At 42.6% G+C, this 25,522-nt stretch overlaps 1 protein-coding gene across 1 annotated transcript; it reads left to right on the top strand.

The window, feature by feature from the left end:
- The first annotated feature begins 599 nt into the window (after positions 1–599).
- Positions 600–8,194, top strand: igf2b (insulin-like growth factor 2b). The gene is made up of 4 exons (XM_028407712.1): positions 600–799; positions 1,596–1,746; positions 3,198–3,379; positions 4,748–8,194. The coding sequence occupies exons 1-4, from the start codon at positions 725–727 to the stop codon at positions 4,985–4,987; spliced, it is 648 nt and encodes a 215-aa protein (XP_028263513.1). The 5' UTR covers positions 600–724; the 3' UTR covers positions 4,988–8,194.
- Positions 8,195–25,522: the final 17,328 nt, after the last annotated feature.

Here is a 25,522-nt window from a genome sequence, read left to right as displayed (position 1 = left end):
AACATCTGGATAAAGTTTTACTGTTGGAACCCACAGAGGGACTGCAGGTTTTGTTTGTCTTCTGTATCCATCCTGGCTCTCCATCATATATAAAGCTGCATTTCAAGCTTTCAGACGCTCACTGCTGCATCCTCCCTGCTGCATATAGCTACTCTCCCCTCTGTTCAGTATCCACTCCACTGTCAGACACCTTTGACCCCAGTGACTGCATCTACATCTGAGTCAGAGGAAAGCCGCAGACCTTGGCCACACTGATTCCACTGGATGTTAATCTTAATTACAGAAGGGCGGAGACATTGACATTTTTCTTGGAGTCGACGGAATTACGTCTATTCTTGTTCAGTCTGCGTTCTGTGTGTAAACATTGTGATTGTAGGTTACAGTGCGTAAACGTGGAAAATACTTATGGAAGTGTTCCATATTTTGTGACTCCTCTCTCTCTCCCTCTCCTTTCCTCTCTCTTTTTTGAGCTTTTTCTCCCTTTAAGCACTTTTCCATAAAGCGTCTCTGGGACATTTTTTATCAGCCGTGACGAGGAGGAGCGAGGGGGTGGGGTGGGTGTAAGGGGCGTGTTTTGGTATATAATACTTCTCACTGAGAAGTTTTGTCTGTCGCCTGGTCGTTGGGACAGCCTCTCACACACCATCTCACTAACTGGGAAACTAACTCACCTGCAACCTCTCCAACCAAATAACTCCCAACATTTTGACTACTGCCATCTGACATGGAAACCCAGCAAAAACACGGACACCACTCACTTTGCCACACCTGCCGGAGAACGGAGAACAGCAGAATGAAGGTAACCAGAAGGAGCAGATAGTTTTATACTCTGCGCGTAACGACAGACCTGTAGCAGGGCTGTAGCGATGTTTGTCTTTGCTTTATTTGTAGTAGGAGAAAACTGCTTCGGGTTTAGTAGATGCAATGCGCGCATCAGTTTTGTGCAGCCGGACATCTCTTAATTTGCGTGCGGCAGAGAAAGTTGAAGATGCATTAAATGGCACGGAGAGCGCATTAAGGCTCGCGGTTGAAGCTGTTGAGGTTGAACGGGAGAAGAAGTGGTATTTTAGATTTCTCTGGTCAGGATGGTGCGCTGTTTGCTGGATACGGAAAGCAAACAGCTGGTCTTTTTGCCGGCAGATAGGGGGCGGTAGGTCTGAGGGTCAGTGAGCTCACTCCAGGGTGAGCTAGGGGAAAATATATGCTGAGTCTGGCTTTTTGCAGATAGTTAACTATCAAGCAGCCGGCTCTGCAACTTCTGGAGAGTTGTGTAAGAGTGTGAAAGCTTGAGATACTGTCGACTTTTTTTTCCTCCAGAATAAGCACTTCTCCCAGGTGCGACACACATGACAGCAGCTAATAGCCTGAGGAGGGGAATGTGCACATTTGACATCATTTGTCTCAATAGACGTTTTTCCTGAGTTAGTAGGTCAGTACATATAACAGCGTTTGGCACTGGAATTCGTGCGTAAAACTGGATCTTATTTTTGCAACCATCTGGCTGTCATCTAGGGTTTTCAATGAATACTATTTGCTACCTCTTTGTTAAAATGATGTGGTTACATTTGATGACAGTGATGTGTTTTTGTCTGCAGGTCAAGAAGATGTCTTCGACCAGTCGTGCGCTGCTGTTTGCGCTGGCCCTGGCGCTCTACGTTGTGGAAATGGCCTCAGCAGAGACGCTGTGTGGGGGAGAACTGGTGGATGCGCTGCAGTTTGTCTGTGGAGACAGAGGCTTCTATTTCAGTAGGTTCCAGAGCATTATACGTTTTCACAATGCGCTGCGTTTCCCTTCTTTTCCTTTCTTTTCTCCTCTTCTCTTTTCTTTTGCTCTGTTGAATCTCTGTTCGTTTGCGCACATCTGTTTGGATAGCTGAGACTGTCTGTGGCTGCGTGGAATGCGTGTTTGCTATTTTTCTTTCTCATGCACTCCCAAAACGCGCGTACACACACACAGGCTGAGAGACTGAGGGAGATTATAGTCAGCTGTGTGTCTCAAAACCTCGTCCAGGCTGCTCTGCTGAGTCTGCTTACAGCCCATACCTCTCATTGCATATGAAAGGCTTGCGAGCTGCGAAGACACACACGACTCAGTGGCACAATGGGCCGCTTGTTTACCAGTAAAGTAATAGCACCCCAAGAGGCATACCAGTCACCTCAGCACCAGTGTTCCCAGGCCAGGAGACCACACTCACTGATGAGTTGGATGGGGGGTGGGTGGGTGGGTATTGATGTCAGGCTAAGGAGGAAAGATCATTAACATCAATTCTGATCATTGCTTCCATTGTGGCTATGATGGAGTAGCTGTAAAGCATTATGTGAAAGCATTGTGGTAGCTGTTAATCCTCAACTGGATAAGCTTCTGTTTGCACAGTCTGCAGTGTTTGTGACATGCATAACTTCTTCAGATTTCAAACACTTTGACAGACAAGCTGTTTTTGTGTGCTAAGCTTCTCTCCAATCAGAAAAGATCATTATCCAATTTGGGCCAACATAGATGTGCTCCCACCTCCTCTTCCTTCTTCTTCTCTTCCTCCTCCCCCACCTCCTGGATCACCCTCTCTCATGTTCCTCTTCCTGCAATCAAATCTAGCCATCCCTCTCATGAGATTTCTCCAACATTGTGTGGGTCGCAGGACTTCAAAGAAGGCCCTTTATTGATCCCTGGATAATGTTCCCCTGTGCAACATGCTAACCATCCACCCTCTCACCTTATTCTTCTACACCTTTTTCTTTTGTTTTGCATTCTTTGCTTCTGTTTTGACCCTCCTGCTCCCCCTCTGCACTGATCCCTTTTCTCCTGTTTTCTCTACCTCACCACCTCTCTTTCTCTCTCTCTCTCTGTGTCTCCCTCTCTCTCTCTCTCCTCAGCCTATCTCTGCTGACTTGGCAAAGGACAAGGTCACAGAGGAGTTTCCATTTTATGTATTTGCTCACCCTAAGGTCTGTCTGAGAGCTTAGCTGTCTCTGTAGCTCTCTTTGGGTCTCTGGAACAGGGTGTTTACGTGTGTATTCGTTCATTTAAGGACTTCCAGATAGCCCTAATCAGATTATCCTCTACAAACAAAAAGATTTGTTGCAGTTGGTCATAGAGTTCCTTTTATCCTCTTTGTTCCAAGGGCTGCTATGATTGTTGAAGCAATCCTGCAAAAACAACCTAGATCCATTACTGATGCCAGTGTTATGTTCCTCCTCAGGTAGGCCAACCAGCAGGGGTAACAATCGGCGCACCCAGAACCGTGGGATCGTAGAGGAGTGTTGTTTCCGTAGCTGTGACCTCAACCTGCTGGAGCAGTACTGTGCCAAACCCGCCAAGTCCGAAAGGGACGTGTCGGCCACCTCTCTACAGGTCATACCCGTGATGCCCGCACTAAAACAGGTACATCTGAGCAACAACAACAACACACCACTATGGGAAATAGTGCTAATCCCTATCTCAATCAGTCCTCCCATCTCCTGTGCCTCCATTCACCTCTGAGCCTCACCCCTATGTTACTGACACTGAGCACCGACTGAAACCCTCACACAGGCAGGTTTATCTTGTTAAATGGTCAATGTAAGCAGTTACCTTCCATGCAAAGTGCTGATCATCGTGGAAAACACAAAGACAGCCACACCATATTATATGTAAGGAAAAGGCAGAGCCGTAGTAGACTAGTGTGTGTGTGTCTGAGAGAGATGGTGACTGCTGGTCTGTAAGAAAACATGTTCCAAGTGTTGTCATGGAACAACAAAAAACAAAAAGGCTTTCAGGAAACACCTGACCTGGCCAGCAGAACTTCTCAGAAAGATCGTCAGATCTTTTCACTGCAGTCACAAGACTGGGCTGTACTAAAATGTGTTAGGTAATATAGTTTGAGGTTGTTGTAAAATATATTGCACAGAACCATTAAATAAGAACCAGTCATTGTTCATATTGTTTTATACTAGTCAGACAGCCGGTGCTGGTGGCATTAGATTACAAAAGATACAACCTAAAAAAATTATATAAATATTGCAAATGTCAGTGGGAAAGTAATGGACCTTCTGTGGGAAGTGGGGAAAAAAGCTGGCTGCTAGGGAATTAGTTTGGACATGTCCCTACTTTGTCTGGGTAGAGAAAGTTGATGGGTACAGCGTGCTCTGAGGGCCAGCTGTTCTGAGGCTTTTGAGCAGGCCTGGAGTGAATGAAGGGGGATAAACACTCTTCAAGCGGCAGGACCAAAACAAGCCATTCAGATGGAGCACTGGCTACTCACGCATAAATTCTAGCTTTGCTGCCACTACTCCCACTCTATCTCAATCTGTGGTGCTCAGGACAACAACCAGCCTGCTGTGTAAGAATAGACGTTTTGAAATGACAATGTGTTTATGTGTCCTTTCATTCAGTCTATGGAGGTTACGCAGTTCAGTGAGTTGTTGGGTGAATGACAACATGCTCCTCATATGTATATGAGACGAGTGACCGCCCTTTCCTTTGACAGTATGTTAAAGAGGCTAAACCAAGCACTTGTTGACAGCTTCTCTCAGTCAAGGAAACCAAAACAAGGGCAAGTCGGAGGCAGGGCGAGTCTGTTATGACGTTCAGCACCATAAGAATGACATTTGATTTCCATTTTACTGGCCCAACAATGACTGAATGTTTTCTCAAAATAAACAAGGCTTTCCTCCATTGTAATGAGCACTTGCAACAGTATCTTATCACAGCTAATGAACTGACTCCCTCTTTTCCCTTTTTCCTCTTATTTTCGCCTGCACAACACAATAGGAAGTCCCAAGGAAGCAGCATGTGACCGTGAAGTATTCCAAATACGAGGCGTGGCAGAGGAAGGCGGCCCAGCGGCTCCGGAGGGGTGTCCCTGCCATCCTGAGGGCCAAAAAATTTCGGAGGCAGGCGGAGAAGATTAAAGCCCAGGAGCAGTCGATCTTCCACAGGCCCCTGATCAGCCTCCCCAGCAAACTGCCTCCCGTGTTGCTCACCACGGACAACTTTGTCAACCACAAATGAGCCCGCTGCCAGCCCTTTGCACAGACAAGAGTTTTGAGGGTGAAAAAAAAGACTAGGGGATTATAGCTTTGTCTCTGACGTCATTTCTGTGGCAGTCCTCTTTGACCTCCCCTGCCCTGTCCGAGCCCACCAATCCCCCCCCCCCTGCTCTCATCCACTACGTCTTGAACCCCTGGCCCCCTTTTTTTCTAATGCCCCCCTCAACCCCGACCACCCTCCCTCCTATGGCACACAAACATGCCTTCACATTCTTCCTGTCTGAACTCTTCTGCTCCCTCTCTCTTTCAGTCACTGATACAAAAGGCACAGACACAAATGTTGAACAAAAAGTTAACAATTCGGCTGAATGCAATTCAGGTGGATCCTTAAGCAAAAGAGAAAAAGGGAAGGGAGAAAAGAAGATGAAAGAGATCTGTGGTTTGCAAGTGTCAAGAGGACACCTAGCGGAATGTTTTTTTCTACTTGTGGAAGACAACTGAAAGTGAAGAGCGGCTTGCATGAAAGAATCCATTCCACATCATCTTTCCTGAGGCAAAAAGAAAATCTCTGTTAGTTCTTTTTCTTATTAGTTTGCACCTCTACCTATAAAGGGACTTCCACACTGTAAGGAATTATTTAGTAAAATTAGATTCCTGTTCCAGCACCTTTTGATCACAAACAAAAAGCAGAAAAGAGTCTGCAAAATTGCACATTGCCACGGATTACGTCAAAGTAAAGAAAAAAATGGCACTATTTTTTTATGAACAATGAACGTGTAGCTTAAAAAAATGTCATGGTGCTAGCTTTGGGAATGGACTCAAAGAAGAGGTTGAAAAGCACGTTTTTTTCTTAGAATGAATATTAAACTTTCCGTTTTAAGGAAAGTGTGACTTTAAAGAAAAGGAAAATAAAAGGATATGGGGGAGCTCCTGGCAGTGGCAATGTCAAGGGGGAAGAGTCACTGAGGAAAAACATAGGCCGTGTTGGCATCTAGGCTCATGGCGAGTGCTAGCAGTGGCTCATTACTAGTTTGCCAGCATAAGCGGCAAGTATGGGAGGGGGACCTGAGACCCAGTCCTCGTTTTCCCCTCTCTTCCTCTGAGGCTGCTGGACACATGGAGCAGTGTGGGGACACATATGGGACACCGTGGATAACCTGGATTGGGACAGTACTATAGTTCTGTTTGCCATGGCTTTGCAGACTGCTATGACAGGAAGAAACATGGCATGGACAAAGAACGAGTGGGATAATGATGATTATATTTTATTTTGTCTTTTTTTCATATCAATGTTTCAATGAAAAAAAGGAAAACCCTGTCAGTTTCTGGTACCGTGACATTCCTGTTTTTCCAAGTTAGGCATATTTTTTGTTTTCATGGTTATTGTTATTATGTTATTTTACAGTTTTAAAGAAAGGCACAATATTCAAAGGGAAAAAAACAGCAATAATGTCAACTAACATTTTATTTTATTGTATATCAGTAGTATTCACATGCTTTTGCCTGAAAACAAATACTTGAAAATATATATATACACATCTATGTATATATATCTATATATGTATAGGTATATATATATATAGATATATATATGGATATATAGATATATAATTAGTTTCCAGGGACGTTGTGTTATTTTCCTTTAGTCTGAGCTGTATCTTGCGTAATGAGCCGCCAAGCTTTTTTGTTTGTTTGTTGAAATACAAATAAGGGCACTGTATAAAGGCATTATTTATTTTGTTATAAAATATATTGAAAAATTGGTCCAAATAATATACGTAGCACTGATGCTCAACTGACGGATTTATTTTTTATGATCTCTGTTTTCCAATTGGAGTTGTAAGGCTTTTTTTGTAGATGCTTTGTACCAAAAATAATGTCTTTTTTTCTCTTCATTTTTCATTTGCCATAGTTACTTTTTAAATTAATATTTTAACAGCAGCATAGCCTGGATCGCTTAGGCATGTTATGTCACAGAAATAAGGCACATACTCTGAATATGTTGGTCTGCATGGATTTCCAGAAGCCTGTCAGGGTTGTCTGAGAAAATGAAAGCATCGGTGACTGTTCAACATTGATTGTACTCAAACCCACTATGTTTTTGAAGCCACTTTAGTATTGTTGGCGGGGGAGGAGGAGGGAGGGGGATTGATCAGTCCTTCATTAAATCATGTCTTTGTAATTGTGCATGGTGTCCTATGATCTTCTGAGGAGCCTCTTGTATGTGCCAGTGCCACTGCTGCTGTTGGTGGGGATCATGAGACCATAAATGTCCACTCAGCTGTAAATGTAGGGTTCAGCTTACATGTGACTTAACTAAGTCATCCTATTGATGCCCTAATTGGAAGTAATGATGTCGCTATGATGCTAGCAAAGGTCATGTAACGGTCATTGTCTGCCAAAGAGAGATTATCTATCTTATCTATCTGTCTTATCTATCTATCTAGTCTCTGTTTGTAAAAGACAATGACTGTGATCCCCCTCACAATCTTCCAGTAATGCATCCTGTATGCATTTGATGAAGGGCTATCACGCTGAACCATTTCTGAAGCACTCAGGAAAAAAAAAAATCTGTGCTCTCCGAGGGACAAGTGTAGTAGTTGCTCAGTTTAATCATGTTGTGAAAGAGCAGCTGAGGTTGTTACCCACACCTGGCCACAATAATCCAGTTCTCTGTGACAAACCACTGTCAGAAACAAGGTCATTCTGTGCCACATTACAGCTTCCTCCTCTGTCATGCATCATCACCCCATCAAATGGAGACTTAGTGGATACTCGCCATACTGTGGTGAAGAGTTGAGAGAATTTATCTTTTTTTTTCTCAGAGAGATCTCAATTATCAAGGCTGCATCTTGTCTCTTATTATATTCTACTTCAGTTGTGCAACAAAGCAGGCAGTGCAATTATTATGATTATTATTATATTATTAATATTATTATTATTATATTTTCTATTTTATTTTATATTTTCCTGCTAGGACTGCATTCATTCACTATTGTAAAGTTCAAACAGGCTACTCTAGTGTTCTTATGAATGGTGTGAAAGACAACCACTTCTTTTTGCTGAATATGAAGAGATATCTTGCCGAGCAAATGGCAACTTTGTCTGTGTCAGTAGCTCACTCAGCCTGTGTGTATTTTATTGATTTAACCTCTGCACGCTAGAACGTCCGAAATGCACAATTCATGTACTTTCATTTTTAATATCAATAAAAAAACATTTTATCAAACATACCACGTCTAACAGATACTGCTTTCTTCACGTGTCTTGGATGTGTGCTTTTTTTGCATGTGAGTCTAAGTGTGTGTGTGTGTGTGTGTGTGTGTTGAGCTTGAGGGCCATGTTTGAAGTCGTTTTTTAATCAATTAAATCTTATGTACCCTGTAAATGATTTATTACGTCTTGAGGCCTTGCAAAGAATCTCCAGCTGTTTTTAGCACCCTCTCTCTTTCTCTCACACCGTACCTCCACCCCCCACCTGTCTGTCTCTGTCTGTCTGTCTGTTTGTCTGTCTGCTCTGTGATAAGGCAAAGTGTGCCAAACTGGAAATCTGCACTCACGTAGTGACAAGCAGGCTAGCTGCAATCCCTCCACGCTAAACTTAGCCTTAGCTCCACTTGTCTCAAATTAACACAAGCATATTCTGAAAATGGCACAACCTTTCATTGTTGACATGCATGCACACACCCACCATGAAATGTGTCTTACAGAGGCAGATTTACGGCGCAGTGTCTTTGTTCCAAGAATGGAATGGTTTGGAGAACCAGGGTCATCTTGGTTCAGGGTTTGCTGTAGCTATGAGTAATGTTTTAGGCTGGTATCAAAGAGTTTGAACTTTACAGCCAGAAGTGGAGAAATCTCTTTTTTCTTTGGCTTTAGTGTAAAGTTTTGTCTTACAGTGATGAGATGCACATGTGTTGCTTCTGGCAAAGTGGAGAGGCTGGTCGGCCATCGTTGTAGAGGAGCTCATGTTCTGTGTTTTATGGTCATAAATTGCTCTATTAAATCACCTTTGCCTGTCTCATGAAACCTTATTGCCCTACTGAGGAGTCCAATCCTCTCCTGCAGAATGAAGGATAAACACTGCAAGTGTCTGCTGTCAAAAACTGTTTGTTTCTGAAGGAAGGCTGGAGGCTCCACAGGTTCACACACAACAAGCACATGCTAAATTTGCATGTTAAACACAGGCATATTTTCACATACCTTCATGCTTTTTGCAAATGATTGTGCAGCAATATTTTCCCAAACAATGTGTTATTGTTGATGCATCATTACCAACAAAGAGCAAAACTGACTTTGAGTGTGTGTGCATGTGTGTGCGTGCATGCTCTGGGACCTAACCTTTTTCCTGCAGGTGTTTTTCATAGTATGACTTGTACAGCTTGGAGATGAGATCAGGGACTCTCTGGTCCTCAGGGCTCGTCATGTCACCACTGTGCCTGACAAGGCAAAATTTGGCACTTTATAAGTCAACTAAAACAAGCCAAACCAGGGTGTCAAGACCATTCGTTAGAGTAAGTGATTAGGCCACAGACTAAAAAGAAAGATTTGAATAAATATGGATCAAAGGAAATGGTATCAATCACACTGTTGTGCAAAAACTTTCAACAGAACTGCATGACTGAAAGGTTTTTGTTTTTGTAATCCAGCCCAAGGTATGTATAGTAATTTGGGCAAGTGTAATTTTAAGTCAAATTTATATTTACAGCTAAACCTAAATATGGAGTCCAGACATAAAATCACCATAAAATTATCCTAAATAAGTAAAACAATAGATGGAGCAGATATATGCCACCTCAACCTAGACTGGTGGAGCCAAATAAACCATAAACCCACACCCACGCATCGATCCCCATCACAAGGCCTCCTGAACTGTGGAGTGGAGTGTAGATGTGGGTGGCACAACTCTCCCAGGCCTGACATTGGAAACTGCCAAAGAGCACACTAGAGTTAGTTGTGGTTGGCCGGATGCACGGGATGCATGTAAGGCCAGGCCAACTATTGAGGCACAGGGTTTGGCAAGCCCAGACCATCACAGCCCAGCGTGGCCACACAGGCCAATTAAGACAGGCCTTCTCCTCTCCTTTCTTGTCCTCTCCTCCTCTGTCTATCTCTTTATCTCTCACTTTCTCTCTTGTACTCCCTCTCTCTTTCCCTCAACCCTCACAAAGCGTGCTCACACATTCCTCTTTTCCCACTTTGCTTCTCTAATTGCTGTGGACTGAAAAGCGGATGGAGAGAAGGCAATGAGATTGAGAGAAAGAGACAGTGAGAGGGTGAATTAGAGGGAAAGGGGGACATACCACAGAACCTCTATGGCCAGGACAAACTGTACTGGCCCCCTGGAATAGTCATAACTCCGGTGAGCATGGGTTCAAGCATCCAGCGCTGCCTTTCTTGTAAATCATGCACAAACAGCCATTTGGCAAATTTTCCCCCAAAAGAATGTAGGTTCATAATGTAAAAAAATATCATTTGATCCACATCCTTGCATGGAGTCTGAGGTAGTTACAGCAGAGGCAGAGCATAAAGGGGGGATTGTGTTTCTTCAGCGCCCCACAAACTACCTAATTGTTGATTCCTAATCAACCAGGAGCTGCGACGAGGCTTTCCTAATTATGTAACCGTAGGTTCTGACATATTAACAATGAAGTGGAAGTTTTCTACAAAGTAAAACTGTGCAAGGAGAAGATAAGAAGGTCACAGGCACGGAACCTTTGCCCTAACAACATTTAACCATAAGATCATAAGTCTTGTCTTATTTTTCTCCTTTTCTTTTTTAAAGAACTTAACTTTAAAGTGCATGAGTGTGCTGACAAGGCCAAAACAAACTATCTGGGCACCACAAAAACAACTGCACAATGTCAGTGTTTATCTTTGGTCTGTGTTTGATTGTCACTTAAAAAGCATGAGCATTTAACTATAACATTATCCAGGTGGGTACTTACTTCACTCTCTCAGGGCATTCATCATTGTTGCACGTCAGTGTCACTATGTGGAGCACACAGGGGAACTACCTGGGACTACACGCGCACATGCGCGCGCACACACACACACACCTGCAAGCATGCACACACATACACAGACACAGGTAATGCCTCCCTGTCAGGATGCATTTGACACATTATAGCGTGCAAAAATGAGGCAGAAAAGCAAATTCTGGAGGATGCATTTTTATTCTTAATGATAAACTAAAAAAAGAATTGACTTTAAAAACCAAAGGCCAAACCAAACAATCAGTGATGCTGGCACTTGTTGTGGCAGTCAAGGCACAATAAAGCAGGCTGCACAATAACCAGGGACACTCCCCTCTATGTTTGAACAACATATAATTACAGATCAGGATAGGAGAGCCCATTCTGAGGGGAAAATAGCAATCTCTCCTAATTACAAGGCAGGCCATGATCCATACCTATCCCTCACTTCAAATAACTCTCTGTTGGAGTGGCTGGCAATATTATTTCTGTTCAGGTAGAGATAAACAACACAAGTGCTGCAAGAGCTACGGTTAAACTGACAACACTACATACAGCAGCAAGATGTCGAGTTTCTGCAAGTTTCTACTGAAAATATAAAAATCTGCTGATTCAAAAGAAACACACACACACACAGCAGAGCAACTGTTCTGCATGTTTTCCCATTTTTAAAAAACCATACACAGATCCCAGTGGATGTTATTATGTGCTTTTGAATGACAAGCGTTGAGAGTTGGACTTTTGTGCAACACTTGACTGAGTTCCAGCATGTGTGTCCAGCTGTCATGCTCTCACACACTCAAACAGGCGCCAATCTCCAGTCCCAAGTGAACAGTGTCAGCATACAGCTATGGTGGAGGTTCCTCTCTCTGGCCAGATGAGCATTCTAGTTATCTTCTCCACATAAACAAGATAAGCTCCATTTCTTTGGCCCTCACCAGCACCCGGAGGTTAGAGAGTTCACTCTCTCTCTTCCTCTTCTTGACCTTTTACTTTTTGTTTTTTTTTGTTTTTGTGCAACTTCTGTTTTCTGTGTTGCAATGATTTCCGAGGAAACTGTCATCATACGCACATTTTGTGGCTCATAAAACAATTAACATGACAATTGATCGTCAGTCATTTCATTGGAATTTCCTTTCATAAGTTTTCATAGTATTGTTTCTCTTGTCTAAATCATAAAGCTTTTGTAAGAATGACAGACATTTCAGTTATCGTCATAGCCCACGCACATGCGAGCTCAGACACACACATACACACACACTAAACAACATTGTGGCATAAGAGTGAAAATATTTGTGGGGAAATTGCTTGAGAAGGACATTGCAACTGTGCCATTTGGCTGCTCCAAACTATTGTCCGCTGAGACTTGCCATGGAAGCTGGCAGCGGTTGTTTGTGTCTGCAGTGCCATCGCTTAGCTCAAGACTGTCAATTTCATTCTCATGCTTCAGTAACATGAATGGGAAGACGTCCAAAAATGCACAATGCTATACAGCCTGCACATATACACATGAATGTGTGTGTACTTAAACATAAAGGCAGGGTCAGGGGAAGACTCTCTGTGAAAAAAAAACACACACAAACACAAACACAAGATTTATTTATACACAAAATATTTGAAAGCAAATATGCATACATAAACACAAACATGCACGTTAACACACATTCAATCCAAGCATGCACCACCTATACACACACGTAAACACACACACACATTTGTGTTCACGGAGCCCTGCTAATGATGGGTGGCAGTTTGATGTTTGTGTGTGTTCCAAAAGAATTGGCATTACTACTTGGGCCAAATCAGCAGCCAACAGCAGCAGGCTATTAACAAAACTGTTTCTTTGTTTGCTTTTTTCCTGTTTTTTTTCTTTCTTTTTTTTTTTTTTTTCTTGAGAGGCGCCAAGCAATTAATGGTCTGCCTATGGGAGGGCTGTAAACTGTGCCACAGTGAGAACATATGCACAATAATTTAAGACATGATGGAAGAATTGATCATATTATGACTAATCTCTGTGACAGGATCCCAATTGAAAGCCACAAGGATGTGCATACTGTCCTTTAACATGGGGTAGAGAGATATTAATCTTAATGGTGCAATACAGCATGGAAGGGGCAGATAAATGAGTGGATGTTTTCATTAAGGTAGCATAAAAAGGTACACATATCAGACAGGAAAAATAACAAGGATTGTTCATGGCCATGAGGTGGTTAAACTGCAACATTTAAATGCAAAGAAATTCTGTTGATTAGCCTTTATCTACTGTTATATTGGGCCACTTAAATAGAGCTGATAAGAAGGACACATAGGCAGATATATAAACACATTTGTGCATGAAGCTTAAGATTTAGATCACTTTTTGTTACTTCAGATGCAAGCTGCTGCAATAAGTACATGTATAAAACAAGTTATATTCCACACTTAATGTTCTGTAGAAAGTGTTTGGTCCGTGTGTGTGTTCATGCCTTTGCATGCAGCCTGCCCTTTTGCCCACATTGCATTAGTTAGGATCAATAGCATGCCGCCAGCTCCCTCACAGGACATCGGCCCTTGGTTCAGTATCTTCACCTGCTCTGCTTATATAGAGAAGAGCAAAGAGATCACTGGAGATAAATGGGGCGTGTATGGCTAGGTGTGGAAGGGCCTGATTAATGATCAGCTACATAATGTTAAATCAGAGGATGTGGCAGAGCTGTAAAAGTAGCTGAATGGGAGATATCGTGGAAAATATATTGACCTTTGGTGGTAATGAGTACATAAACTCATGTGTTTATCAGATATGTTTTGGCACTGGGAATAACAATCTGCATTCCTTATGTGTATGTTTGGGCAGCTCTCTTGGCTTCGATTGGAGTAAGTCCCAGAAAAGTTATGACTTTTATAGACCATATATTTGTGTTTTTTTATTTGCTGGCTTTAGTCAGCTTTATCATTAACTATATTTAGTGTTTTTGACTCAAACAACATAAATTAGTTTATCTCTCACATGTACTTTTGTTGCAACTATCAGAGGAGACTAAATTTGTCATATAATTTAGGTGCTAACTAACTTCAATGCTATCTGCCTATGATATTGCTAGATTCACTTAAAGTATTTGTAATTGGCTCACATCATCAGTGCTTTTCCGTTGTCTCTGAATGCTGATACCCGCAGAGATTTGGAATGACCTCAGGAGAGGAGGTAAAGCTTTGGTTTCACCTTAACGAGGTGTTTTGGGTAAGAAAATTAGCCACAAATCCACGTTTGGCTCCCAGTACATGTCAATTTATATTGCAGCATATGTTCATATTCCTGAATGCATGTCAGAACATGTGCATTCATTCATGTGCTCTCAGCTATGATTTTTTTTAGTATTTGTATGTTGAGTGTGTTTATGAGAAGTGGCAGTGACAGGTAACCAAGAATTATCCAGTGGCTTGCTCCCCAGACAGACTGTGCGTACACAGTGTGCCAGGCTAGTAATTGTGGGCTCGGTGGGAGAGAGGCTATACCAAGTTAGCCTTATTATTATCATTAAAGCGAGAGTTAGCTTGCTGTCTGAGGCCGGGTTGAAAAGGGAGATGCTCCTCCAGACAAACTGCTGCTTTCAAGCCTTCTCAGTGAAGCAACCGCTGCCTGGTAGCAATTACTGCCTGGTCTTTCCTGCAAATAACAATTTGTCTTTATTTGACCTCCATGCTGAAACTAATTTTTAAAAAATTTGAAAATAAAAGGTTGTTGCTGATAGGTCATCTCTCTCCTGCATGTCTCGCCACCTGCAGCTCTCAGCCTTATAAACAATGAGGGCTGGTCAGAGCTGACTGTGGGTTACTGTGTAGGACACAAACTGTACCTGTACTTCAGCTCTGGACTCTGTTAACACATGTAACTGCTCAGACAGCTGCTCACCTGTACTGTGACTATATTGAGAGTCAGAGAAAGGAAAAGTGAGTGTGTGTGTGTGTGTGTGGGGGGGGGGGGCTATTTTCTGAAAGGTGCATTTATTAACTAACCAAGTAGAATCACTTTATTTGCAGCTTTATTGTTCAATGTTTGAAAGAAAGAGTGTGGATAGTAACAACATAAGCTTTAACAACTGCAATGACATCAAGGCATCTATTTGTTTTATAGAACTACAGCATTGGTGGATGCAGGTGCAGGGGTTTCACTAAAACAGAGAGGATTGTGTTGCTACTAAACGTTAAACATGTTTTATTACTGCAACACAGATTTGACTAGTCATTTGTCATTAGCTAGAGGACCAATCACAGTTGTTGCTCTGTATTGCTGTGGCATGATGTTTTATTTCTGAAGTGTATGTCAGGCTATAGCTTAAGCTAATGTATAAGCATTGTGGTATGGATGCAAACAAGACAGCCCAACATTCTCTGTAAATATATGCATGCACATATGTATTGCTTCAAGTGACTTAACATGAAGACTGACAACCACATAGATATTGTAAATTCTAATAGACATATCTGATTCATTGATATAAATAACTTTTTTTAAACTAATTTATTAAATTTGAAAAAAAGGAAAAAACAAAATGTAAGCATTTCAAAAATATGTACCAAATCAGCATTTCATTACCAACACTGAAAACATCCTGGGGTATTTCTTGTTTCCATTTTTTTAACAGCTCTAGTAAATTCCACTATGAAAACAGCTATTATTCCCTTCCAAAACAAAAAAATCATTCTTAATATTATGTATCTCCCACAAGTCAGGAGGGAGACAGAATTCTCGCCACAGACTGGCAAACCAAACAAAAAGTGAACAAAACAGCTCTGGACAACAGACAAAGTTTTATCAATAAAGATGTTCTTTCTATGAAAATAATCTGAGCGGCCAAAGAAAACAGGATTCAGAGTTGTTGTCGGAGTTTTGCCAGCAGACGTTTTTTGAAGGAAACTGCACAGTGCAGGGGGACAGGCCGGTGTTGCCACAGGGCCTTTTTTTTTCTCCACCCCCTAAAAGTCCTTCTTCACCTGTCCCACTGGAACACATTCCAGCTGGATCACCTGTGAACACCACAGGGAGAGTCCAGAGGGTCCAGTGGTCTGGGTCCTTCTAGTTCTCTGTTACTAAGGGATGATGTGTCTGCCAGAGCGGCTCAACTCCCTTGTGTCATCAGTGTGGGTTTTTTTTTTTTCATGGGGGAGGGGTGGAGGGGGACAACAGCAGAAAAACAGGGAGATTAAAGCACAGTATCATTTTTTTTAATCACGTCCACTCTACGTGTGAAAACGAGTGTACCCAAAAAACCATGAAAACATCACATTGGAGAGAAATAACCCGCAGGGGTCATTTTTTTGTCCAGCTGTTTGTTTTCTTTACAAATTTCTGTATGGACTTCGTCTTGGAAATTCCTAACATGTTTTCCTTACACCACAGATAATTTCAGATACACTTAATGCTTCCAAATACCAACAAATCCCATTAATAGAATCTCCCTGGTGTAAAATGTGGTGAGAATAGTAGAATACAAAAGACAACGGATATATCCAAAACCTCTGGCGATAGTCTATGGACAGGAATGGAAAGAATTTTGATTTCTTAAATTTATTAATAGCACAAGGCAAAGAAATAGTGTGTGTGTGGGACTGTGAGTGTGTATGTGAGTTCAACTCACAACAGGTGCCAAGCATAACAGAGGAGACGAGAAAAACATGATGGGGTTAGCTCACAGCCGGGCTTCCCGCTAACGCAGTGTCACAAACAAAAAAATGGGACGGTGCGTAAGTTGGAGCATGCCTGTGTGATTTTGTGACTGCGTGTGTGTCTGTGTGTGTGATAAATAGTGTGCCTAAGAGGATACATGTGTGTGTGTGTGTACGTGTGTGCAGTGTCTGCAGCTGTACGTGTGCAATGAGCGAAAACAGTACGGGGAAATGAATGAGGTATGTGTAATGGCTTGCTGCTCTGCTATGTTCATTAGGCTACAGCGTGTGTTAAGTGTGTGTGTGTGTCTGTCTGCCGGAGTGTGTTTGCTTTGCTTAAACACAAATTCCTGGGAAACAGTAGGAGGTATGGAAAGTGTTCCCTGCGTAGCTTTTGAGGTTTGGTTGTCAACATCGTCAGTGCAACATCACTAACAGTAACACACGAGACAGATGCTGACAGTGTAGCAGATTACCCTACATTTGTTTGGCTCAGTCATCCGACAGATCATATTTGTCATTTCTTTGCTGTCTCTGTGGGGTCATAAATTTAAGGCCTTGCATGTTTTTTGTTAAAAATATGTTATTAAAAAATGACCGAGAGCCATTATGTCCTTTTAATATGTCCTCACTTTATTGTAATGGCATGCTATATATGCCACATACTGTGTGTGGGCCTTTTCCCCTTTACTTCCAGGACATTAACGTTTCCTAAAAGTAACTCTAGAAGGTACCTTACAGCTGCTTGGACACAGAAAGCTTTGCATCAACTTCATTTCTGGCTCTTCATATATCACTTCACCACTCTTTCACACGTAATTATTAAGCTTAGTTTTCTCCATGTTACTAAGGTAAAGCAGGGAAATGTGGCAGAACAATGTATAGAACACAATTTATAACACAGTGAAAAATTTCCCCAAAAGCTTAAGTGGATATAAATAAGATCCAAATGTGCTGTGACAAGCCCCCCTTATGTATACAATGCATATTTCCATAGCATATGCTGAGCTTACTGAAATTGTTTTCCATATGAGGCTGCACGTTTCCCAACATACCCTTGACTGTCCTCATACGGCTGGGCTGAGCTGGCTGACCCCCAACACAGTTTACTGAGTTTCACTTCAACGAGTTTCTTCACAGCAGTTCCCCAGAACAGCTTTCTGACACAGACAGCCGTCCAGCTGAACGCCCTATAGCTGACATTTACAAGGACCTCTCATCTCAAGGTGACTCACAGAGAACACACAGAAGATGTGCAGAGGCAGCCGGGGGATTTTACAACAACAACAAGCAGGGCATCAATGATGAATAATGTTTAGAGCAGGTGGATAGGACAAACAGCCAGGTTGATGTTTAGGTTTGATACTTTGGTGCACATTTATACTGACAGTTAAACCTGCCAAAATCCAATCTGGCAGATGAATGTTGCAAATAAACGGAAGTTTACCGGCTACAGTCTGAGTCTTTAAAGACATTTTTCAGGTTGCAGAAGATGTAAGTTATACAAGCATCATGGTTCCTAAGTTTGTCTGCAAGCTGCGGCTTTTATAATTACACTCAACAAAAATATAAACGCAACACTTTTGTTTTTGCTCCCATGTTTCATGAGATGGACTTGAAGATCTAAACTTCATTCCAGATACACAATATTACCATTCCTCTCAAACATTGTTCACAAATCTGTCTAAATGTGTGATAGTGAGCACTTCTGCTTTGCTGAGATAATCCATCCCACCTCACAGGTGTGCCACATCAAGATGCTGATCTGACATCATGATTAGTGCACAGGTGTACCTCAAACTGCCCACAATAAAAGGCCACCCTGAAATGTGCAGTTTTGTCTCACAGCAAAATGCCACAGATGCCACAAGCATTGAGGGAGCGTGCAATTGGCATGCTGACAGCAGGAATGTCAACCAGATCTGTTGCTCGTGCATTGAATGTTCATTTCTCCACCATAAGCCGTCTCCAAAGGCGTTTCAGAGAATATGGCAGTACATCCAACCAGCCTCACAACCGCAGACCACGAGTAACCACACCAGCCCAGGACCTCCACATCCAGCAGGTTCACCTCCGAGATCGTCTGAGACCAGCCACTCAGACAGCTGCTGAAACAATTGGTTTGCATAACCAAACAATTTCTGCACAAACTGTCAGAAACCGTCTCAGGGAAGCTCAACTGCATGCTCGTCGTCCTCATCGGGGTCTTAACCTGACTCCAGATCGTCGCCGTAACAGACTTGAGTGGGCAAATGCTCACATTCGATGGCGTCTAGCACGTTGGAGAGGTGTTCTCTTCACGGATGAATCTCGGTTTACATTGTTCAGGGCAGATGGCAGACAGCGTGTGTGGCGTCGTGTGGGTGAGCGCTTTGCTGATGTCAATGTTGTGGATCGAGTGGCCCATGGTGGTGGTGGGGTCATGGTATGGGCAGGCATCTGTTATGGACGAAGAACACAGGTGCATTTTATTGATGGCATTTTGAATGCACAGAGATACCGTGATGAGATCCTGAGGCCCATTGTTGTGCCATACATCCATGAACATCACCTCATGTTTCAGCAAGATAATGCACGGCCCCATGTTGCAAGGATCTGTACACAATTCTTGGAAGCTGAAAATGTCCCAGTTCTTGCATGGCCAGCATACTCACCGGACATGTCACCCATTGAACATGTTTGGGATGTGCTTGACCGGCGTATACGACAGCGTGCACCAGTTCCCACTAATATCCAGCAACTTCGCACAGCCATTGAAGAGGAGTGGACCAACATTCCACAGGCCACAATAGACAATCTGATAAACTCTATGCGAAGAAGATGTATTGCACTGCATGAGGCAAATGGTGGTCACACCAGATACTGACTGGTTCTGAGTCCCCAGACCGCCAATAAAGCAGAAACAAAATGCACATTTCAGGGTGGCCTTTTATTGTGGGCAGTTTGAGGTACACCTGTGCACTAATCATGATGTCAGATCAGCATCTTGATGTGGCACACCTGTGAGGTGGGATGGATTATCTCAGCAAAGCAGAAGTGCTCACTATCACACATTTAGACAGATTTGTGAACAATGTTTGAGAGGAATGGTAATATTGTGTATCTGGAATGAAGTTTAGATCTTCAAGTCCATCTCATGAAACATGGGAGCAAAAACAAAAGTGTTGCATTTATATTTTTGTTGAGTGTAACAGGAATCCTTGATCTTACCTTTGCTCTTAATGGATTCTTTTTTCTTTTTTTTTTCAGAAAGTGACCCTTTGCACCATAATTTGCATGAAAGAACTTGCACTGCTTTATCTGACAGTGCTGGACCAGTATGTATGATTGGTGGAGTAGTCATTGCTTGCAGCAAATTCTTTTTAACCTGCCTTAGCATATGAGTAAATACTTCAGCTTCAAAAGCTATTTCCCTCCCCTGGACAGCAGAATATCAAGGATGTGTGTGTGTGTGTGTGTGAATGTTTCGGAGATTTGTTTAAGGTGGGATTGCAAATAAAAGTCCTGACCTCAGGGTGTGGAATTCCAGGGTCGGCATTCGAGGAACATGCCCAGCCCTAAGAGCAGGCGAGCCCAAATCCCCCTCTGGGCAACTTCAAGCCTTACACAACATGTCTCTCACACACACACAGATGCACTCGCACACAATGCACACACAATAAGCAGACAGTCCCCTACCCCCTTCCTTTTGTTGTTGTTGTTTTCTCCTCTCCCCCTCTCACAATGGAAAGGCATGTCCACTTTCTAAAAGGCCACAGTGAGAGATCTGCTCAGTAGCAGAACAATAAACACCATCTACACTGGCTACATTCTGCTTCTACCTTGGACTTAAGTGAGCCAGTGATTCACACATACAAGGCACAGATAAGAGACAGATAGCTTGCATGCTCCAGCAGGAGTAGCGAAAACACACACAAACAGTCTTTCTGTCAAACAGAGCATTTGATAAAGCCACTTTCAGGCTGCATTAAACCACATCAACCTCTCTGGATGGGGATGGTCTGTCGCTGAGGCCCCAGTGGCATCAAAACGCTCAGATAGTCTCTGTCAATACAAAGCTCCTTTGAGCTTGAGCATTGTCTCCTCCCCGGTCTGTTCTCTATGATTAGTCAGCAATCTGCAATCATACAGGGCCTGGCCTACTTCTGCACAGGAATTCGACCTATGACATCAGTCTGCTGCAAAGAGGCCAAAGTCTGTCCGGCATGGGCTTATAAACTCCAGGTGGAAAATTTTGAAGATTTCGTTTGTTTTAAACCTCTTTCTACAATTGATAAAAACATACAAACCACATGGAATAAAAAAAAGAAGAAATTCTCAGTAACATCCCACAGAATACATGAAAAGATGACGTGACCGAGCAGAGCAGAAACAGACAAAAGGTGCACACAAAAATGCTGTTGTGGTGAGTTCTTGTTTTTAAACCATGACCAAAGGCTTTCAAACCCTTAACAACCGCAACCAAATTGTTTTATTTTCCTAACCTTTGCCAAACCTGCAACTGCCTGAGTCTCACACTAACCTTAACCATTAGGTAATCATTAAGCCTGATGAACACAATATGTGCTGTTGACACATAATCTAATTTGTGGTAGAGAAATATACCGACGGCATCACATAATTTGTATTGCACTCATTTCCCCTAAAAATTTTACAAGGTCTTGATGGGGTGCACACAATTGCGGACACACACACAGATACACACGTAAGGATGAAAGACTCTGATGGAGGGGCGGGGGGTTAGAGAAGAAAGAAAACAGAAAACGTAAGAACAGAAATGGGGAAGAAGGATGGTTTATCCTCCCTTTGGTGGTATTCTCAAGTCGTTTGATTTAAGCTCTCTTACACACACACACACACACACACACACACACACACACACACACACACCCGACCTGTCTACTTCTCCATGGTTTGATGTTTCATTCTTTCTTAGCAATAGCACCTTTGCATCAATTACCCAACAAAAACATCCTTCAGAGGGAAGGGAATGGGGGAGTGTAGAGGGGAGGGGTGGAGTGGGCTCTCTGAGGGAGTGTGGGAGACAACCTCCTTGTAGCACATTCCAGGCTTTTGTCATGCCTGGGAATTTGTTTCCTGTCAACGTCTTAAGCCAAAAGATAATATGTCATCAGGGATGAGAGGAGCCTCACACCCCCACCCGCTGCTCCGATGATGAGAGAAGAAAATCTACAGTATAGGAGGAAATACCTTTTAAGTGAGATGTCTTCTTTGGTAATAAATGTTGGTTTATGTCTGTGGTGGTAATAATCATTAAAACAGAATGGGGAGACTAAATTGGTGGAGTCATGATCTAAAACATTGGAGAGCAAAGGAAAGGCAGCTCTTAAAAGAAGTATCGAGAGAGCTGATAAAGAGGCTGCCAGGTTCTTACTTGAAGTGAAATAAAAGATGTTTACAGATTTTTCTTTATTATGCATGTTTTGGGTTGTTATTTCATTGTTATTTGGCTTAATTTATGAGGAGCTCCACACACTCTCTCAGTTTTATGGCGCTGCGTTTCCCAGTGTCTGCAAAGAGATGTGTGTGCCCTCTAGACGGCCAGCCTGGGGCCAGTAAACCTCTTTCTGTACAGGCAACCGCAACCATTCTCTCTAAATTACATTACCTTTTCAGAACCCTACAGTGAAACCACACTCAGCTCCTGCTGGATCCACCTTCACTCTCCATCTCCATCGCTTAATTTTTTTCACATTCTGCAGGAAATCTTTCTTTTTTTCTCCCAGCATTTGACAACCCAAAGTTCTTTTGCAATATCTAGAACTAGAACTTAATTTTCATGCTATAATTTACTCATCTGTCCCAATTTTCCCCAACCTGCACCCTTCATCATCTTCTCTCTCCAAGACCAACTTGGAAGGAAGTGACTGTGGGTCAGTGGTATGTCTGCAGAGTAAACAGTGGCGGCCTGGACCAGGCTTATCAGGTCTGTCTGATTGACCCTCCACTCCCTCTTTGTTTAGACGTCCTGACAGGCGGGTCAGCACTCCACATCCTTCTCCGCCTCCATTCCATTATTCCCACAATTTCATGTTGTAAAAGTGAAAGGCCATGTTTTACTTCTTTACTTGAAGGGCAAACAAGCAGCCGGAGGTGCTTTTGGGGAAACTAAACACTTCAATAAAGAGACTCAGGCTGCCACCTGAGACACTGCAGGTCACAATGCCCAGACAGGGATCTCTGATATGTGGCTCATTCAACAGAAACAGTAGGGAAAGGTAAAGACATGTTGCGGGCCGCTGACAAATATTTACAGCTCGCTCGGATAACAGCAGGAATGCAGGGGAATGTCTCTATCTGAGGTCAGTCACCCCCCACCTTCGTCTTTCCCCACTGTGTGTGGTACCGCTGTGTTCTTCAGCTGTTCCACAGGTCTGTCTGAGGCCGCTGTGGCCTGTCAGCCTTTAAGATTAAAGCTTCGGCCTCCTAGTCTTCCTTAAATACCACAAGCTTTGTTTTCATTGAGGAGGGGTGCAGAATGCGTGTGATGTCTTGCCGGCGTTCTTCTCATCCATCTCTGCCAAAAGCTGAGGGGGCAGAAGAGGTAATAGGGGGTTTAGGCAGGGGCAAGGGGCAGGGTCACCCAGGGGGAAGAGCAGGGTCAGAGGTTAAGCTAGGTTACCCACAGTCTTTGCACTAGAGCAGTGAAGACCAGAAGAGAGGCCAACCAAAGACACACACACACATACACACTTCTCTGCCCGCTGGTAATAAAGTCTTCCACTGACATTTCACTCATGTCTGCAACACTGCTGTTATTCATGCAGAGTGCGGCCTGTTATTGAGTGCAGATGTAGGGCTGTAATGAGCAGTGGCTCTGGCACTGACTACTCAGTGATGAACAGAGGGGTTTGCTGTGCCCAGACATGGTGGATAAGAGAAGGAGATGGATGAAGAGAGTGAAATGGATAAGCTGGATGAGATGAGACTGTTGTTTAAGGACTCTGGGAGATGATGAGTTTCTCTTTTCTTTTGCAGGTGCAGAATGTGTTGACCACAGTCAGCTGTGAGACTGAGCAGTGCTGCAATACCCATGCATTACCCTAGGTAAAGGACTTTTGCCAATAAGGGCACAGGTATATTTCAATGTATTTTGCAATCTTTTTGTATTTTTTTATTTGGTTTCTGTGGTGAGATTTCCTCAGTGGTACATTGGAAGCGATAAAATTGTAATCACTGGTGGTATTCCAAAATTCATTAGAGGAGTAACCACAGCGACAGAGATGGGCTTATACATATATAAATGATAATACAAAAACTGATTAATTTTTACACCCCAAACCTAAAACTCATTCTATTTACATACACATAATTGCACACAAATATACCAATATGCATCTCTCTAAGGAAAATGCACACTAATCCATGTTAAAAAAGAGTATTTACCATTTTTAAGAGAAGAGGTAACTGTTAGTGGTCTCAAAACCTCTGGAGCCATTCCTGACATGTGGGTTGGTGCTGTGCCCTCTGGCTGTCACTCTGTTGTGTCCGACCTGGGTCATGGTAGCATGAGTAAACCTGGTGCATATCTTACTCAATCTGCAGGTATCACATTATAGCGTTCAAAGATGTCGTATCATATATCTGATAAATTACAAAGCTCTTTAAGGTCAAGTCAAATAAATTAAATCATAGTCTACTGAGAGACTTGACTATTGTTTTTTCCACATTGAAAATAACCTCTTTTATTTCGCAACTGCACTTTTTAAATGTAAGATCAGCAAACCTAAGTTCTTGCAGAACTATTGAGAAACACTTCAGTAACCATTTGAATGTGTTTTCGCTTCCCTAATAGAGTGAGTGCTGCACTGTTGCAAGTGATAAAGCTAAAGATAGCATGCAACATCCAGTGATTTATCATGTGAGGGAATGAAATTTTGCACTCGCAGATCATTTCCCCTTGCTGTTTTTGTTCATTGTTGTTACAGAATCTGCAGTTGGGGGTTACAAAGAATTTGGAAGCACAAACCGGAGGCAAGTGCAGGAAAATCTCTTATCTCAGTTTGTTCCACTCTTAAATGGTCTGACTAACTGTCTGGGACAAGGTGAACTTTACTCTCTCTGGCGCCAAAACACACACATACATACACACACACACACATGCCCACACACATACTCAGTAACTGGAAAGTGCAGCATTTATGGGATACCACTAATTAATAAAAGTATACAACATTTTTAAGATTTTAAGCTTTAAACCTCTGAGCGTGTCTCTCATGTGCAGGATTACTTTCTAGGAAATTCAGGTTTTGCTATAGTGATCACTTGATAAGAGGAAGAGGGAGGCTCCAGTAGCAGATCATCCAATAACACACTGTGCAATTGTCTGAGCCTCTGTCCATGGTCCTGAACCACTCATCTACACCCACAGACCTAGAGCATGTAGAACAGACTGACCAGACCCGGTTTTACTGACAGACTACATAAACAGAGGTTAAGTTCAAAAAGAAGCAAGCTCCAATCTAAAAAAGAGATTTTTTTTCCATCAGTTTTTTTTTGGTGGAATGACCTCCTTTAAATTTAAAAATGCATATTTAGAAAAATGCCTAAAACATAAAAGAGAGATAATCATTTTTGCTTAATGAAAAACGTGTCACTTTTTTGTGTCTGACACTTTGAAGTGAGCAAAAAATATTTGCTGATACACTGCTGCTGTTTGAGTAGCCTTCAGTACAAAGATGTGCAGATTCACTTCAAATCTCATGAAAAATTTAAAAGCTATTAAAAGTTTAAAAGTTGAAAGTATAATGTAAACAGATCAGGCTATCTGGTAGACAGCTTCCCATCTCATCTTCTGTCCTCTTTCCTTGACTGAGCATGTTGTCCTTCTTTGTTTTCATCTTCTCTCGCTCTCTCCTGAGATGTCAGAGACATAAGTGTGCCGGGAAGAACAGAGCACTCACCTCAAATGGCATCCA

Source organism: Parambassis ranga, chromosome 6 (assembly GCF_900634625.1).
Source record: "Parambassis ranga chromosome 6, fParRan2.1, whole genome shotgun sequence".
NCBI classification, from domain to species: domain Eukaryota; kingdom Metazoa; phylum Chordata; class Actinopteri; family Ambassidae; genus Parambassis; species Parambassis ranga.
The sequence above is the reverse complement of the archived record's forward strand: the minus strand, read 5'-3'. Positions and strand labels throughout refer to the sequence as shown.

Bases quoted from the DNA above. Each gene is read 5' to 3' on its own strand.
- igf2b (XM_028407712.1), top strand. From the start codon at position 725: ATGGAAACCCAGCAAAAACACGGACACCACTCACTTTGCCACACCTGC. The intron at 800-1,595 runs GTAACCAGAAGG...TTTTGTCTGCAG, and splicing joins CGGAGAACAGCAGAATGAAG to GTCAAGAAGATGTCTTCGAC. The intron at 1,747-3,197 runs GTAGGTTCCAGA...GTTCCTCCTCAG, and splicing joins AGACAGAGGCTTCTATTTCA to GTAGGCCAACCAGCAGGGGT.